Genomic DNA, 18,197 nt, shown 5'->3' with positions numbered 1-18,197 from the left:
TAAAATTTAAAAATGTAAATTCATTTTCTATATAAATTAATCGTCAAATCAAATAAAAACCTTATTTTACACTAAAAATGCTTTTCAATTTAAAGCATTTGTTTTGATCAGCCAGAGGGGCGGGGCCTAATTGTCAATATGGCTGCGCCCATGGAACAGAGATACGTGTAGTCAACTTAGGGAGATGTTTCTTTTGAGGGGGGATTTCTGAAATTCAAAATGAATTTTTCCTTCCAATTTGTAACATTTGTCGTTCTTTTTGGAGTGATTTTATACCCGGTCGTTAACGCAGGTGGACCACCCAAACATAAAGACAAAAAGCAAAACAACAAAAGCCAGGTTAGGCTAGGGGCAGTATAGTACTTAGTAGTATAGCCAAGGCATGGGCCATTATAAATATTAGGCCCCAGTTTAGGCTTCACCAAGTTCACTGCGCAATTATTGAAAGGCGTTGTGGGAAGGAAAAAGGAGCAAACATTGCCCCTTTTCCCATCCCATGTTCATGATGTTATTGTGCAAAATAACCCACGGGTGTTAAGGCCTAGGCCTATGTTATATGTCCCTAGAACTGTGGGGTCCGACTCCACTCCGCTCCCAGAACTGTGTGGTTTGATGTCTGCTCCGCTCCCACAAATGTGGGAGCAGAGCGGACATTGAACCACACTTCTGGGGGTAGATGTCATAAACGTTGCAGTCTGGCACACTTTCATTTTTCAATTTTCCTTTTGTTTCCGACATGCAGAATGAACACTTTTAAAATGTGTCCCTAAAATAGGAAACATTTTTCCAACAAACTAGTTGATGCGCATTCAAGTGGAAGTAATGATGCTTTACATTACAAGAATTTATCAACTTCAAAGGGTTAGCACATGTAAATGTTTGTCATGTTTGTGTGGGATTTTTTCAGATTTTTTTAAAAGTGTGCCGCATTCAAGCCCAAAATCCAGACGCCCACAGTGTTGGATTTCGAACAAAATTTCATGACATTGAAATTGTTCACAAAGGTTCAACACTATTATGAAGGCAATAGTACCACTTTTTAACCAAATGAGTTTTAAGTTTTTCAAAAAAGAGGTTTGGCATGTTTGGCAACACTGAGTGAAAAAAGTCAACTAAATGCAAAAATGCGCCACGTTGGGGGACTCTACTATAAGTATGCATAGTAGGCATACTAGTCCTATCACTATAGGTTGTAATCTTGTGAACTTCTTTCTAATTCGCCATGTTCACCTTGTGGCTGATTTTATAAAGCAGGGGAGTAGTGGAGATTTCATTCATCACACAAGAACTGTGGGGTTCGTCATCTGCTGCACTGTGCTACCACAGTTCTGGGGGTAATAACATGTCATGTAACTGTTGGGATTGATCAGCTGACATGACTGATGGTGTAAAGCGATTGCATGGTTGTACTGATTGATTGATTGATTGATTGATTGATTACTTGGTGAATGCACCTGTACCATTTGTTCTAAAATCAGTCCTTTTTATTTCTCATTTTTAAAACATTACAGAAAGATGTCAAACTCTCTGATAAAACTGTGGAAGAGCGTGGCCTAATTCAGGAGAATCCACGAACTAAGGACATTCTGAGTGAAAATGGAAACTTTTGCAGCAAGAAAGTTGAGGAGAGACAATTCAAAGGAGAAGTACTAGGATATGTCACACCTGTAGGTTTCCATCCAACATGTTTGTCCACATTCATACTCCGCAAACATTTCATCATAGACAACTGTACATGTACTTTATGCACAAGTTGTCACTTTTGGATATTGCCTAAATTGTTCAAACTTGACCAATTTTAATGTGAAAACTATACAAGTCAATCCATTATTCACTTGGTGCCAGGGTTCCCGGTAGCGGAGATTTGGGCCGTATAGGCATGGCCGGGATGGCTGAAATTGGAACAAAAGAACTGGGCTTTATAGCAAAAGACTGAATTCAGAACAAAAGACCGAGCTGCTGGGACTAAAGAGACTAAAGACATGTAAGAGTACTGGTATAAATCAGAGGTAATCCGCCATTGTTTTAAACAGTACATGTATATTATTGTTTGCGGCATTCAGCGCCTGCGGATTATCAGTGGGGGCAAAAGCACTCCAGTGATGAGCGATACAGTACCACTGCGTGCTAATCTGGCCGCATTAGTAAAGACAATTAAACCACCATCCACCAATGCTCTGGGTCAATTTCTGGAACAGAGGAAATTACACAACACCGCACAATGTGGGCTCTATTTACTGGGCGGTAGGCCTGGGTGCAATACTCAGGTATCAATGGAGGTTGCCTGTCAGATTAGAGTAGTCGCTAGACAGTCATGACTGCGTATGTGTAAGTGTCCAGTAAATTAAGTTACAAATTTTTGAAGAATTTTGAAAACCGAAAGTCATGAAAAAGTGCCCGGCAACACATCCCAGTTGTGTAAACTTCACCCGGCAGAAAGTGGTTCACAGAAGCCTTCAAGCTGACTAAATATATGGATTCTATTCTTCATGTTTATTTCTTATATGCACCTTGCCTGTCCTTCCGCCATGCTGTGACATTACTCCTTCATTATCCTAGTATAGCTACAGTTAGCTGGATAACGATGAAAAGTCTCAAGAGCCAAGATACATTAATAGGGCAGTATTGCTGTGTAAGACATTGTACAACTATGAACAACTTTGACAAGTTTGTCTAGTTTTAAGATCATTATGTTTCTGTTTTGCAGTGGAATAACCGTGGCTATGACATTGCTAAGATCTTTGGAGGAAAGTTCACAGTTATTTCACCTGTCTGGCTTCAGGTGAAACGAAAATCTGATGAAGAGTACATGGTCAATGGAGGACAAGATATTGATAAAGGTCTGTAGGCAGTTTGTCCGTCTGCTTAACCAGAAAGAGGGCTGTTCTTCTACATTGCCGTGCTACATACATGTACCTATCTGAAATTTATCACACTTACTCACAAGTTTGTCTACAGATTCCTTTCATGTGTTCCATTAACTTTAATCTTTGAAATTGAACTGTTGTCAACATGCTTGAATGTTTAAACATTTTGATTTACATCAAAGACTTCTGTCACTTTCAAAAAAATTTGTTCTACTTTTTCCTCCAGGATGGATAAAAAGTGTCAAGAAAGGAAAGCGTGACGTTAAAATTTGTAAGTGTTTTTGTCCTGTATTTGGGCAAAAATGAAATTTGCATAAAAATGCATGCATGTCTACCTGTCATGCCTGTGAGCTTTTATTTAAAATCTATTTCCTCTGGCACATTAAACTTCAGATCCTCGACTGCTCTTTGACCAGTGGACCAAACAGGACTTCATAGCATTGTTTCAAGAGGAAACAGAGATCCAAGCCTTAGCGAAAACAATTGTAGCATACTATAAGGTAAACAGAGAGTATGTCCTTCAATATTTGTATAATTTGTGTATCGTCAGTGATAATGATTCAACGGTATTGTGAATATTACACTTCCATAGCCCTAACCCACTCCGGCCTTTTTATTAGGGTACATCCTCAATCCTCCAAAATCCTCCAAATGCCCAACTTCAAAAACTGCATTCATCCTCAATCCTCCAAAATCCTCATGGCCCTACTTTGGGTTTTTATTGGGGGGGGGGTTGGGCACATCAGGTTGGTTGCTGGGCTGAAGCTGTTTTTTTTTTGTGCAGAGTTGGCTGACGACTTTACTTTTGTAATAAACAAAGCAGAGATGTGCCTTTGTTTTAACACACTGCAGTTGAGGATTGTGTAATTTATGACCAGCAGCAATGAACAATGGAACATACTGTGCTTGGGTACATGTACATGTACAGTATTTTGTACACAGTATAATGTGTGACTATATGCACCCCTATATTTTTAGTATATGTGACTGATTTTTAGTACTTCATTCACCATTCATCCTCAATCCTCCAAAATCCTCTCGCTTTTAAATCAGTATTCATCCTCAATCCTCTGAAATCCTCCATGCTTGTATCACCATTCACCCCAATCCTCCAAAATCCTCCAATGTTCAAAATCATCATTTATCCTCAATCCTCCAAATCACTGGATTTTGGAGGATTGAGGTGGGTTAGGGTTTTAATGGCTAAATTTAGAATATTGGTTTTTTAACTTTTTTACTTTTTCAGAAACATAGTTTTGATGGTGTTGTTCTTGAAGTTTGGAGCCAATTAGGTGGACAGGCAAGGACGTAAGTTGGATCTTAGCTGGAAATGGTTTATGGTTTAAAAGCTTGTTTAACGTCAGAATAAGAACTAAGAATGTTGCATAATTTGTCGTATCTGTGTTTTCGTTTTAGAGAATTGCAGCACTTGATAGTGGACATAGCTGATGCAATGCATAACTCTGATATGAAGTTTATTCTTGTGATACCTCCTCCTCTTATGGCCAGGTAAATCATTCTAAGCAGCTTGAAATCGATGGTTTGACTTTGTTTTAAAGAAATAGTAAGTCATTGAATGTATGGACAGTACATAGATGTACTTGAGTCATTGTGTCATCTCCTCAGGCGTCAGTCGTCAGTCAGATCTTAAGTTCTTGCTTCAGTGACGAACCTTTCCAAGTGCTGGTGCTAAGCTCTGGGACATTGCACCTTCTTGCATATACATGTAGCCACTGGGTATTAAAACCACGCAAAGGCACATAAACACCCAATTAACCCTCACTAACTTACTGGCCTTTAAATTGATCATTGTTTGTTGCCGAGCGCTGTGTTCTAGACAGAATGATGCCTTCATGATGTTTCACTTTTTTCCCTACAATTTCTTCAAAAACAGCGGCACCGGAATGTTTTCAAGCAATGATTTTAGGACCTTACATCCAGTGGTCGATGGATTCAGTTTAATGACGTATGACTACTCCAGTGCACAAACGTGAGTAAACCCTCGGTGTAAGAGTTAATCCTCGGTGTAAGAGTTAACCCTCGGTGTAAGAGTTAACCCTAGGTGTAAGAGTTAATCCTCGGTGTAAGAGTTAATCCTCGGTGTAAGAGTTAATCCTCGGTGTAAGAGTTAATCCTCGGTGTAAGAGTTAACCCTCGGTGTAAGAGTTAACCCTCGGTGTAAGAGTTAATCCTCGGTGTAAGAGTTAATCCTCGGTGTAAGAGTTAATCCTCGTGTAAGAGTTAATCCTCGGTGTAAGAGTTAATCCTCGGTGTAAGAGTTAACCCTCGGTGTAAGAGTTAATCCTCGGTGTAAGGCTGTTTATCATAGAGCATATTTAAAATGGTTTTGAAAGGCAAGGTGCCATCCATAGAGCATTTCCTCTTTCCTTCTGATCAAATGGAAAAGAGGGATTGTAGCTTTTATTCACCTGACAAGCCGTTGTGATGCAGATCAAGTGTAAGCATGACTGATTTGGTTTTTTTTTCAGGCCAGGACCAAACTCCCCCATTGATTGGGTGCGATCTTGTGTGAAGGAAATAGTACCAGATGACATGGCCGACCAGAGACCAAAGATTCTTCTAGGACTGAACTTTTACGGTTATGACTATGGGCCACAGACCGCTGAGGCTATCATTGGACCGAGGTAAGGATGAGACTGATTATGATGCGACAAAAATCGGTGGATTTGAACTTGATGTTCACCTTGTATCCACTGCAGTATATAGATATCAGCGAAGTTAGGACATTTACAAAGCTTGGTAATATGCACACAAAAAATTCAGTATTCTCATATATTTTTCGCAAATATATTTCTATTTGTATTTCAAAATTTATGCAAAATTTTTATTGGTCTTTACGTTTGTGCTGTCAAAGGTATCTTGACTTGCTGAAGAAACACAAACTGAAGTGGAACTCGGCCCATGCAGAACATGTCTTTGATTATAAAAAGTAAGTACTGCATCTCAAAATATGGGGGGGGCGGCATGGAGAGGGTTTAGGCTTTAGGAATAAGAATGTTCTGATGGTAAAGTGAATGAGAGACCCTTCATGTGTCGACCTATCTGAATGTAATCAATAGACTCATTGGTTCATAGCTTGGTCATTCTTGTGAATTTATATGGTACAAAAAATCATAACTACATGTATTTGATGGAAAAACGTTGAGCAAGTAGAGTGTAATTTTCCCATTGATTGCATTTATTTTCTTTCAGAGATGGGCCTTGGGTTCATCAAGTCTATTATCCATCACTCAAGGTATTGTCAGTTTCTGTGACCCCTTTTTTCCTCAAAGTTATGAGATAGTGTACACCAAAAACTGGCTGTGTAGTTTCTACATGGATTTGAGTTTCATAGACTGCAGTGTCGACAAACTTCATATCATATGGCCGTTTGAACTAGTTACTATATTTGCTAGTAGTTCTGTAGTTTGTTCCAGATTCTTCAACATTTCCAACACCGAATGAAAAGTAACCAATTTCAACAAAATACCTGCCAAGACGAGCCCGTCTTGAGTGAGCCATGGTTGTTTTAACCTTTTCAAAGTTTAAGCCATGAAATAGCTGCTCAACAAATATTACATATTTTGTTTCACTTTCTTTTCTAGTCTATTCAAGTTCGTCTGCAGCTGGCCCAAGAGCTAGGCACAGGGATATCTATTTGGGAGTTAGGACAAGGACTGGATTATTTCTATGACCTTCTATAGGAGCATCAAAGCAAAGTCTGTATAGAAATCTCAGATGCATTAGCATGTCTACTGCACTACAGTAGTGAAACGATTGAATTGGTTCTGTAAACTGTGTGGCAAACACTGAACCACAAAATTGACCACAGAGTTTTCCTTTGAGTTAATAACTCTGTTATTTACCTTACCAACTCACGAACTCGAGTCTTCTCAGTGGAAATCTACATTCAGATCAGAGGAAGGGGCTAGCGAAACCACAGGGTTCCTCATTCATAGATTTGGTTAGGAGTGAAAATATGGAGTAATATGGTCAAACATGGATGTGAACTTTGAATTTGATCAAGATTTATTCAGGAACAGGGTTAATAATGCGCTGCAACAGTTTTAAACTGGTTGCCAAGAGCAGGCCGTGTCTTCAGCTTGGGTCATTGCCAGTCTCATACACACAATTCAAACTATCCTAGCAAACTAATGTCCCCTGGATAATGAGTGAAGAGGTGTGTTTCTGGGATGTAATTTCTTGGCATACTTTTTACATGCACATGTAAAGGTTGGTGTTTTCATATTCTCTCTGCATCACATAGCCAGTCCGAAATGTCAAAACGATTTTAAAAAGAAATCTGGATATGTAGGTTACCTCGAGAAGGCGTGTCTTGACTGATGGATGAGGAATATTGGCAAGTTTTTATATTTCATTGAGCCAGTTACGGGAAACATTCAAGTTGTGGTTTGGAAGGCAGCTGACGGAGTCTCAACAACTATTACGGGAAGGATTCCTTGGGTGAACATCAAACCTTTCTAAATCTTACTACAAAGTACTGACATGACTTGAAGCTTTTTCTGTTTTCTTTTATTTCTGCTGTTGATTGACCTGTACAAAGAATCAATGCTCATCTACAATGAACACTCTGAAGGTCTTTTAAAAAGACTAAAAGCCAAAAAGTGCCTAGTGTTTGGGGGTATAGGCTGGTCAGATTTTGGAAGATAAATAGAGACTCAATTCTTTTTATAAAAAAGGTACTCCATAGGTATTGTACATGTGATGCATACTCCATTTCTGGTTAAACTGTACATTTGGGTTGAATTTTATCTTGTTCCAAGATAAACTGGAGTCAAGTAAAACTATCCAGGTTTTCTTATCAACTTTGCTTGGTATCAGTGTCAAGTTGATTATCGTTGAGTCACATTTGTGCAGTACATGTAAATGATCATTGAAATCTATTTGGGGAGGGTAAGAAATCAAGCAAGGGAGAACTTTTCGAGCGTATCTCAGCTAAGAATTGCCGACAACGGTAAAGGAAAACTTTCCTTGGATTACTTCAGTCAGAAGACTTTCAGCACGGTCAAAAGCCAGTCATTGCGAGTTCTTTCTAGGGCCCAATTTATGGCGCTGCTTGGAAAGCGATTTTATGCTAATAGCAGCTCCGTGTATTTCATGGAGGCCATACATGTAAGCAGTAACAAAAGACACGCTTACCTCGGAGGGAAAAATTTGCTTAACTTGGTAACATAACAAAGAACACCACTGTGCACATGAAACCGTTAGCACAACCATACCAAACACTACCATGAAATGTTGCTTACAGTTAGGAGAATTTTATGCTTTAGTAAGCACAACTTTTCTGCTGTTGGGCAATGCCATGGCACTGGGCTCATGTAATTTCCTTTCATAAAAGAAACTAACGAGAGAATGTCCAGCTTGACACAGGATCCATACTGCCATTATGCCAACAATCAATCACAAAGTTAAAGTTTAATTAATACTGGGTTACATCCTTTGTCCTGTGAAAATGACAAAAGACGCAATGTTATCCTTTGTGTGAAACTCTGTTGTCCATTTTGGGCACAACACTTCTGCAACCCAAAGGAAACGTGCATACTTTGACAAAATGAACCTTTGTGAAGATATCCAAAGCACAAGCTTTTATGCTGTTGGCTTTGGACTTTGAGAGTGACTAGTTAAGTTACTTAAATACAACAGTGTCCATCATGGCACCAACACACTGTACAATATTGGCCGTCATCAACACTTCCACATGTTCCTCCAGATGTCTCTTAGGATCCAATTTGCCAACATTCTTGACAACAAGCTGCTCCTTGGTCATTGTGTCCTCTTCCTCTACTGCCTGCAAAATGATAAGATCAAAACAAAATTCATATTTACTTCCAACGCAACAATTTTTGACATCCCCACACAAATTTCATTAGCATTAAGCAACGTTGTTAAGCTTCCAACGAATGGTGACCTCAGCCAGTGCGCCAACTACAGAGGAATCACCCTGTCGGTGGTGCCAGGCAAGGTTTGCAACAGGATCATTCTGGATAGGATGAAAAGCCCTGTCGACCCCAAGCACAGAGATCAGCAGGCGGGATGTCGGAAAAACAGATCATGCAGCTACCAGATTGCCACACTGTACATCATAGTGGAGCAGTCACTGGAATGGAATTCACCACTCTACCTCAACTTTATGGACTACGAACAGGTATGTGACAGTGTGGACGGTGCGACTCTATGGAAACTCCTGTGACACTACAGAGTACCACAGAAGATTATCAATCTGATACAGCACAGCTATGATGTGGTGAGCTGCAGAGCTGTGCATGAGGGACAGCTCAAACGACAGTTCCAGCTCAAGACCGGGGTGAGACAAGGGTGCCTTCTGTCTCTATTCCTTTTCCTCTTGGTTTATTGACTGGGTGATGAAGACGGAAACCGACCAGAAAGGGAATGATATACAGTGGACACTTTGGTCTCAGCTTGATGACCTGGAGTTTGCTGATGATTTGGCTCTACTATCCCACAACCATCAGCAGGTGTAGGACAGACTCAAGGACTCCTCTGAACAAGTAGGACTGACCATCCACCCAAAGAAGACCACAGTCATGAGGATGAACACTATGTGTACTGACACAGTGTTGCTACGGGGAAACACTCTCGAGGAGGTAGACTCCTTCACTTCCTTAGGAAGTATCATCAATCATTGTCAATAGGGAGGGAGGGAGGGACAGATGCAGATGTTAAGGTCAGGATTGGGAAGGCTCGAGCAGCCTTTCTACAACTCAAAACAGTATGGAACTCCAGGGAACGTTCCAGAAAGACAAAAGTCAGGAAATCAGTACTCCTGAAACATAGCGGATGACAAAAACTACTCTTCATAGGATCCAAACCTTCAGCAAACAGCTGTCTCAGGAAGATTCCGAGGATACACCGGCCGGAGAAGATCAGCAACATCGACCTCTGGGACAGGACAGACCAGACGTCAATGGAAAATGAAATACGGAGGAGGAAATTTAGATGGCTGGGGCACAAACTTAGGAAATCAACAAGTACATGACAAGCACTCACTTGGAACCCCAGGGAAAAAGGAAAAGAGGCCAGCCAAGAAACACCTGGTGACGAGACCTCCGGGCAGACACCAAGAAGCTAGGCATCACCTGGAGACAACTTGAGGTAAGGGTACAGGACAGAGCTCTCTGGCGATCTCTCACAGACGGCCATTATCCTGGGAAGGGTCCAAGGCGTTAAGTAAGTACACAAATTTCCAGCCCATGAGTATGTAAAGGCATGTGGGTCATTTGGGGTACAGATTTAATAACTCTACCTTGTTATAGCTCTTGGCAAGGTCCAGCATTTCTTTTACTGTCTTCTCATTCAGTTTACAATGGTCATTGTAGTCTCTGAGTGTTAGTCCGTCCATCCAGCTTTTTTTGTGTAGATTCAACAACATCTGCAAAAAAGGACAATTTTATTTTTCATTCTGAATAGGACAAAGTGGACTAGACCTGAAACCTTTACTATTGACTGCTTTGAGAACACTATGTTATCTGTTTCAACAAACACCTTTGAAGGCCTTCCATAATTCCTAGGAAATGTATCGGTTTATCTCCACTACTAGTTTGTACATCCATTGGTTTAGTCTTTTTGTTGGTCTTTTGTGTTCTCAAGTAACCATGCCAATCTCCAGACACTGTTTTTCAAACATCTGTCTTGGCCAAAACCCAGCTGCAATTCCTTAACCTATCCTATAGAACACAGGATACACAATTACACCTGTAGCATCTTTCACAGGAGAACCGCTTACCTTCTGTTCCAGTTCATTCTTTCTGTAGTTGATAGCGATGGAGTAGTAGTGACGATTCAAGCCATGTATGAGCGCCTGTATAGATGGTTTTTGTAGATGACCCAGGTTAGAGGTCGTCTGTCTCGGTTCCTGGCCTAAAACCATCATGTTGGTGTTGATGAGTCTGAATGCATCAATGACCACTTTGCCCTTAACGCTCTGGATAGGGTCAACGACCACTGCCACTGCTCTGTCCGACAATGCTTCGAAGCTCTGCTGTGTGTTGATGTCAACACCTGACAACCAGCATCCGAAGCCAGGATGAGAGTGGTACCAACCCACAACCATTTCTGGTCTGTCACAACAAAGATCAAGCGACAAAAGCAATGCCAAAATGAGTGCAAACAGGCATTTACAACAATACAAGGGGATTGATATGACCGATGCAGGTAGATTTTTATTAGGAACAGGATAATGTTGGTTTTACTAACACTAAGTTTGGCCTTTATGGCATTTTAATAAGTTGTTATTGAGAATTGTATCACCAAAGTCAAATTCCATCCCCATCGATAGCTGTGCTAAATACTGCCACAATGCCATGACAGTATTTAACTCAACCGGTTGACCTAACCACTTGGAGATCAAACTTTAAACCCTCTTCATTGACAGATAGGAAGGCTTGAGTTGGTATCCTACTACAGCATGTCCATTAGTGTTGGGCGGTTCCAGAATTCTCAGAGCCGGTTCCAGCTCCAGCTAAGGATCGCGATTCTGAGTTAGAACTGGCTTCCAAAGATATACAGAAAAACACAAGGTTTCACAAAACGCATTAAAAATCTGTCGTTGCTGCATCGTGGCAATGCCACTCATGAATGGCACAACAGACTGGCTTTTGGTCTTTAGTGGGCTTTAGGATTATCCACAGTGGGTATTTTGAATTTTATTTTTTGCCTCTTCGTAGACTAGTGATGTTTGGAATAAATCTGCAGCATGTATGTACAACCATGACACAAGTCAGTACTGCTTCCTCCTGCGCTATTTTCCACTCTAGGTACACGTATAAAAATACTCCACAAGGTTCTCCCCAGGATTTTTCAAACTGTGGGGATTTCCATTGTGGTTTACCAACATTTTGCGAAGCCATGGGCATGGGAAAATTTAGGACTTTAGACGCTCTCAGCTGCATTTTAGAGCATTTCCTGGACTTTTGAAGTATCTTTTCTCAGGAACAAACATAAGAGATTCAGTAAGGTTTTTTAATTTTGGATATCAATATTTTAACAAATGACCAGTTTTCCTTTCAGGAGTACTAATTATAGTAAAGTCAAGAATTTTCTGCTTTCTGAAAGCCAAATTCTGCTTTCTTCTGCTTTCTAAATTGTGTGTGCAAAAACTGTATGTGACTGTACCTGTACATACAGTCAACTCTCGTTAATACGAGGGCCTTGGGACTAAATTAGCTCGTATTATCCGGACCTCGTCTTATGCAAAAGCTGCTGTCCCACTTGTTGCATGTGTAACCGATCAACCGCATCGTTAAGCGTACATCATGTACAACTTCCTGTACATACATGTAGGCCTACATGTACTCTGTATGCACGTACGTGTGGTTTGGAATTTAATTTCAAAACAGTTTATGTTTATGAAAGTGAGAAGTAACCGTACTTTTTATGAAAATAGACTTGAAATAAAGAACAATAACATAATACCAGAACGGAGAAACCGGTCAAGTCGAGCTGGAGGATGCATGGTTGGAGCGATGCCGTTTTACGTCCCCAGCACGCCGCGATGAGATTGTTATACAACGCACGCACGTAAGTACATTAACATTTTAGGTTGTAACCAACATCAGTGCTGGGCTGGGAAGGATGGGAACCAGTTATTGGTGGTGTGGATTGGCCAGTAGAGGGCTTCACTTGGTGAGTGAAAACTGCAGCGCTTTACGACTGTACACAATCAATTACGGAAGCGGCTTTCCGAATTCAATGGATTAACTGATTGACAAGTTGCCTTCAAAAACGCTTGTGCTAATTAGACGGATAACAATACATTTGCACAAAGCTGGGGCCCCCAAAATGCTTGTCTTAAACGGAATCTCGTAACACGCAAGCTCGTATTATGGGTTTTTCTCCTCATAGGAATGTGCATAATACAGTCAGGACCGGCAAATATTCTCGTCTTAACCGGAGTCTCATCTTACCCATGCTCGTATTACCAAGAGTCGACTGTATGTACAGTCCAGTACTGTAGGCCTACATTTACCATACATCTACAGGTAGCCCATCTTTGGCATAATGATACATGTAGGGCCTACACCATGCCACTGTGATCTTGGACTGGTCCCCATCCCTACTGATTTATTCCTAAGCCGTGAGACGTCTGGACACTATGTAGGGAACAGGACTTGTGTGATCTCCGCGGTGCAGAGCCGGAGGAAAACAATATCGCAAAGGAAAAACAGGAGGGCAAACGCTACCAAATGTTACTTTGAAAGTGAGTTAAACAGTGAAAATGAGTTGTCATTCCTAATTTGGGTTCATATTTATTTCATTAATTGTGCAGAAATGATCAAATATTTGGTTTTTTTTAAAACCGAGAATTGCGTTTTCCACTTTCTACTCCCAAATCCATGATTTTTGCAGAATTCGAGGTTTTTCTCAAACTTACCTTCCCGTCTGTCGTAGCATATCTAACATCTTGGCCTGAAATACTGGATCGACTGCCTCCACGCTTACTCCCTGTGGATTTAACAAAGTCAGCATGTGATGACAAAAAACTGTCTATGGCAGATGATAAATTAGTTTTAAAAGAGCAAATTGCTTCACTTAATACAATAAGTGACTTTCCTACAAAATCAAACAGTGAATCTACAGTGCTTCTTGGGGTTTTTCTACACAAATTTCACAAGTGCTCAAAACTTAAAAAAATTTACTATGCCTACTAGAACACAAAAATGTTTGTGACTGCAATGGTAAGACTAAATTCATGAGGTGATAGGTGAAATGTTCTATTCTACGTGGAAGAGCCGAGTGGAATGGAACATTTTATCCATCACTGAATAAAACTCTTGCTTATATGTACCATTGCACAAATAAGAAACTTTTTTTTTAGAATACCTGCATAAGTCCACTTCTCTTAAGAAGAACAATTAAGGGTACTTGTTAGAATCTGCCATTTTGCAAAACAGATTTGTACCTGATGCCGCCCCCAAATGTGCGCGACGGTATCGTCACCAGGTCCCCAATTACGCCACCTATCATTAAGTCTGACTGGTTTTCACAGCAAGTGGCGAAATAAGGGATTTGGCAGCTACATGTATATAGTCACGCACATTAGCGCTATGTTAAACTGGTTCCCATCCCTTTATCATTTTCCTCTTTCTTACTGTGAATGAAACAAACGAAAAGGGGGTAGGTACCAGTCAAATAAGTTCTATTCAACGGGTACTGGTAAATAGAATGAATACTACAATGATATGTGATCATGGATCCACAAATCAGATGACAGGGATTTATGCAGGTAGTGTATAGCATTATATTGCCTTCTTCAAGATTATATCTAAGATGCTCAGTCCAGGGCAACAAAAGGGGCTTACCGTTCCTGACTGAGGCATTGCAAACACATCAATTACTCTCACTGTGTAATCATCTACGAACTCTCCTAACATCAAGCCCATGACTTCCATAGGAACTCCAGCTCTTCCATGCTTCAACATCTATGGGATGTCAGAAAGAGTACACAAATAGTAGTATGCTTGAGCACAAACTCAGAGCATAGTGCTATAACAACATGTAACCAAAAGAATGTGGAAAAACTTACGAAATACACATTTCGTTTGTGCAAGATGTGGGCACGATTGGTTTTCACCAATTTGACCGATTGCTCAATCTTTGCGTGATCTGTCAATCTTAAATGTAATGCATCATTTGGCGATAATACCACCATCCCAATTTCTTTCTAATTTAGCAATGTGAATGACTGTTTCAAAGAAAGGAATTGGAATTGGAAGTTGGAGATTTCAGATAGAATTGATCACTTGTACAACAATCAGGCAATCATACACATTGGCTGATGCACCAGACATGTAGAGGGACATGTAGAGGCCCTATTTGTACATGATTTAGGATCATTTACAAATCTGTTACTGGACATACCTACTCAAATGCCCTACAAACGCCACTGTACCTAATTGCAGTACTCAGTAGGCCTACCTTCAACAGTGCTAGTGATGAGATGTAGACTTGTTCAGCTGTATCAACTACTGGAGCATCACTACCTCCACCCGGTCCACCCATCCCAGGCATTCCATTACCCAATCTCAGAAGTCGATCCATGTCAGCAGCGGATGCAACTTCTATCGCTCCTTAAAAATATCTGGAGATCATAAAGTCATGAAAGTTCACGTCAAATGAACTAGGCCTAATTTGAAAACAGAATATCAGCCTATACCCAGAACTGTGGGATCCGACATCTGCCCCGCTCCCACGAACCCCACAGAAAAACCTTCCCTTTTTCGCTGCAGGACATGAACACGGCTTTTATTCTTCTTGTGTACCCACAGAAATGCCTCCCTATTCCCCTAGGAGTTCTATGTATGGTAGCTTACAAGGTACATGCCGATTTCCAATAAAATGTGCAAACATTTCCTGATTAGCATCCGAGAGTCATACGGTTCATGTATACTTACAAAGACGAGCTGCGACCAAATGGTTGACTACAGCTGCGACTGATACACAAGACATGGAAATTGGCTGCAGCCACATTCCGAACATGTGTGTGATTCTTAGCCGCGACTGGACTGAATGGTTGAAATGGCAGTTGGCTCCGGTGTGCTGGGGGTCACACTGACCAATCACAGGGCTCCTCATTATTTATGCCCAAATGGCCGGAATGACAAGCAACAGCCTTTGGGTACCAGTGCATGTGAGTATGTTGTCGCACAGTGAACACTTTCTGTTGAGGCCGCATGTGGATGCAGACAGGCAGTGATCTTTGAACTGTATGACTCTCGGACGCTGATTGGGAAATATTTGCACCTTTTTTTGAAAATCAGCATGGTTTTGGCCCGTTTTTTCCTGGTACTCAGTACAAAGGTACGCGTATGTCGGCTCCCATACATCTGTAGAACTTTTGGGGGAATGGTTCAGCATTTATAGTATGAGTACACAACAAGAATAAAACCCCCGTTCGTGCCCTGTTAAACGTCATGTAGAGCCTACGGCAAAAAAGGCTTGTTTTCTGTGGGGTTTGCTGGAGAGGGGCGGACATCGGACCCCACAGTCACGACAGTTCTGGGGGTAATATCAGCCTAATTCACTTGAACAGGGCCCAATTTCATGGCGCTGCTTACCGCAGAATTCCGCGCTTACGATCTCCATTCTGCCATGTCTGCACTAACCACACAAGCAGAAAAATTCTGCGCCAACCCTTTAAGCACAGAATCCTTAGTTACGGGATGTACGCATGAGCACAAGCCAAAATTCCTCCCTAACCCATGAAATACATTCAGTGTATGTAAGCGTAGAATTTTCTGCTACGGTAGGGCTTAAGTGCCGATTTTTCACTTGCAGTAAGCAGCGCCGTGAAATTGGGCCCCGGTTTCAACTGGAAGATATCATGAAGTCAGCCAATAACAAAGAAACCCTGACTTGAGGAGCCATATCGGCGTATGGGGATCAGGTCAACTCGGACCCAAACCAACTCGGACCCATTCCAACTCGGACCCATGCCAACTCGGACCCAGGACCAACTCGGACCCACGCCAACTCGGACCCAGTACTAACTCGGACCCACGACCATCTCGGACCCACAACCAACTCGGACCCACGTCAACTCGGACCCACGCCATTTCGGACCCACTTCGAGTCAACTCGGACCCCCTGAGTCTTACGGTTGCATTACACCAAATACGCGCCCGTACTAGACCGAAATAGTGCCGACTCTTGAACCTCGTGAAGAGGTTGGCCTTCATTTTTTTCGCTGGAAATTCAAGATAATTTTTTTTCCACTTGAAATTCAAGATTATGGCCAGATTGATCACTTTTCGTTTCAATTTTATGAACTTTTTTTTCGCATTTTCCCGAAGATACCCCCTAATAGTAGTAAAACTATGCGCTCAGCTCTGAATGTAGCCGCCTGCCTCTATCCAAAATAGACCCGCATTGTGGGGCGTTTTGTGAAAGAAATACTCTGAACCGGAAACTATTAATCCCAAATTCGGGATTTATATAAATAATTCTATGATCCCTCGTGATTATGGCACTATTAAAGGTCAATGTTCGTGACATTGATGTATATCTGCAGTATCTGTTGTACGTATGCAGCATCTCTTATGTACATCAGAAGGCCTATCTGTGGCTTTTTATTGCAACAAAAACTTGGGGGGCTGTTTGGTGAAAGTTCATTCGATTTCTGCTGGTGATCTGGAGTGCCAAAAAAGAAACTTCGGCGAAAGGGCGTCAATGATTTGGTACTGTCAATCACACTCCAAAAGCTGCTCCCATTGGTTGTCCCAAGCTCCCACTCCCCGATCATAGGGTTTCAAGAATGGAAGGTGACAAAATCAGTCTTTATGGTTAATCACGCAAGTACCTCGGCAGCTAATACCTGATTAAGATTCCAGATTACAAGCGGCAAATAAGACATCATAGGAAATGTGCCTCCATAAAAATACGACGCTTGTCGGTTACTTATCACTTGTTCCAGGACATCACTGATATCAAATCTAGTCCTGTACGTTTTTCAATCACCATGCCTGTTCAAACTCGAAAACGGAGAAATTCTGGGAATCCTGTGCCACTGTTTCCCTGCATAACGTGTAGAGAGGACGTTAAATCTCGGCAGCATGCAGTGCAAAAGTGTCATTTACCAAATGCTTAAATGTAAAAGTGGACAAAATAAAAATGCTTAAATGTAAAAGTGGACAAAATAAAAATTTTCAACAAGTTAATCACGCTCCTTGGGTTGGGTCCGAGTTGACTCATGGTGGGTCCGAGTTGGTCGTGGGTCCGAGTTAGTATTGGGTCCGAGTTGGTTGTGGGTCCGAGTTGGTCGCGGGTCCGAGTTAGTATTGGGGCCGAGTTGGCATGGGTCCAAGTTGGTCGTGGGTCCGAGTTGGCATGGGTCCGAGTTGGTATGGGTCCGAGTTGGTTTGGGTCCGAGTTGACTCGAAACCGGCATATGCATGTCTGGGGGATTCCGAAGCGAAACAACCACGATTGCTGCATGTCGGAAATACACGATTTTTCATTATAAACACCGAACACAATGCAAGAGTGACTCTCATGACCATGATCCAAAGATGACTGTGCAGTTCTTATGAAAATTGAAATTGAAAAGGGTAGGTCTACAGTGTTAGAAACAAGCCTTAAAAATCACATTAAGACAATTAATTCATTCTAAATATGAAAATGGCTAACACTGACGGCACTTTACCCACCAATGAAGAAAAGAAACCCTCAAAACTGTTACAGGTAACACATCAGAACACTTCGTCGTCGAGCACAACCAAACACGCCACCTACAGGCCGCAGCTAGCGCTCCTGGTACATGACTGGTTCCCGCCAATTAAAATAGACTTTAAATTC

The 18,197-nt window shown here is 41.4% G+C and overlaps 2 protein-coding genes across 3 annotated transcripts; one reads left to right on the top strand and one right to left on the bottom strand.

Moving 5' to 3' along the window:
- The first annotated feature begins 119 nt into the window (after window positions 1-119).
- On the top strand, window positions 120-7,693 carry chid1 (chitinase domain containing 1). The gene is made up of 12 exons (XM_022237060.2): window positions 120-339; window positions 1,512-1,667; window positions 2,708-2,840; window positions 3,094-3,138; window positions 3,261-3,367; window positions 4,114-4,175; window positions 4,284-4,376; window positions 4,762-4,857; window positions 5,357-5,512; window positions 5,743-5,817; window positions 6,081-6,123; window positions 6,473-7,693. The coding sequence occupies exons 1-12, from the start codon at window positions 220-222 to the stop codon at window positions 6,569-6,571; spliced, it is 1,185 nt and encodes a 394-aa protein (XP_022092752.2). The 5' UTR covers window positions 120-219; the 3' UTR covers window positions 6,572-7,693.
- On the bottom strand, window positions 7,379-18,193 carry psmd14 (proteasome 26S subunit, non-ATPase 14). 2 transcript variants are annotated; one of them, XM_087133242.1, is made up of 7 exons: window positions 18,050-18,193; window positions 14,823-14,985; window positions 14,207-14,326; window positions 13,279-13,349; window positions 10,633-10,966; window positions 10,153-10,278; window positions 7,379-8,676 (listed from the first exon to the last, which is right to left on the bottom strand). In XM_087133242.1, exons 2-7 carry the CDS (start codon window positions 14,943-14,945, stop codon window positions 8,515-8,517), a joined length of 936 nt encoding a protein of 311 aa, XP_086989368.1. In that variant the 5' UTR covers window positions 14,946-14,985; window positions 18,050-18,193; the 3' UTR covers window positions 7,379-8,514. The 2 variants fall into 2 exon arrangements, with proteins under 2 accessions (XP_086989368.1, XP_086989369.1); XM_087133243.1 differs by having other exon boundaries at window positions 18,046-18,157.
- Between the last annotated feature and the right edge of the window lie 4 nt (window positions 18,194-18,197).

The sequence above is a fragment of the Acanthaster planci genome, linkage group LG02 (assembly GCF_054643075.1).
Source record: "Acanthaster planci isolate LZ-2023a linkage group LG02, COTS_SCS, whole genome shotgun sequence".
In the NCBI taxonomy this organism is placed as follows: Eukaryota; Metazoa; Echinodermata; class Asteroidea; order Valvatida; family Acanthasteridae; genus Acanthaster; species Acanthaster planci.
Note: the sequence above shows the minus strand (reverse complement) of the source record. Positions and strands in the feature narration are given on the sequence as shown.

What these genes read in the sequence shown, in the direction of transcription:
- chid1 (XM_022237060.2), top strand. Translation starts at nt 220, where the DNA reads ATGAATTTTTCCTTCCAATTTGTAACATTTGTCGTTCTTTTTGGAGTG. An exon ending in AGGACAAGATATTGATAAAG is followed by an intron (nt 2,841 to 3,093) that starts GTCTGTAGGCAG and finishes TTTTTCCTCCAG; the next exon opens with GATGGATAAAAAGTGTCAAG. An exon ending in CCTCCTCCTCTTATGGCCAG is followed by an intron (nt 4,377 to 4,761) that starts GTAAATCATTCT and finishes CTTCAAAAACAG; the next exon opens with CGGCACCGGAATGTTTTCAA.
- psmd14 (XM_087133242.1), bottom strand. Translation starts at nt 14,945, where the DNA reads ATGGATCGACTTCTGAGATTGGGTAATGGAATGCCTGGGATGGGTGGA. An exon ending in ATGCTACGACAGACGGGAAG is followed by an intron (nt 10,967 to 13,278) that starts GTAAGTTTGAGA and finishes TTGTTGTGACAG; the next exon opens with ACCAGAAATGGTTGTGGGTT. An exon ending in TTGCCAAGAGCTATAACAAG is followed by an intron (nt 8,677 to 10,152) that starts GTAGAGTTATTA and finishes ATCATTTTGCAG; the next exon opens with GCAGTAGAGGAAGAGGACAC.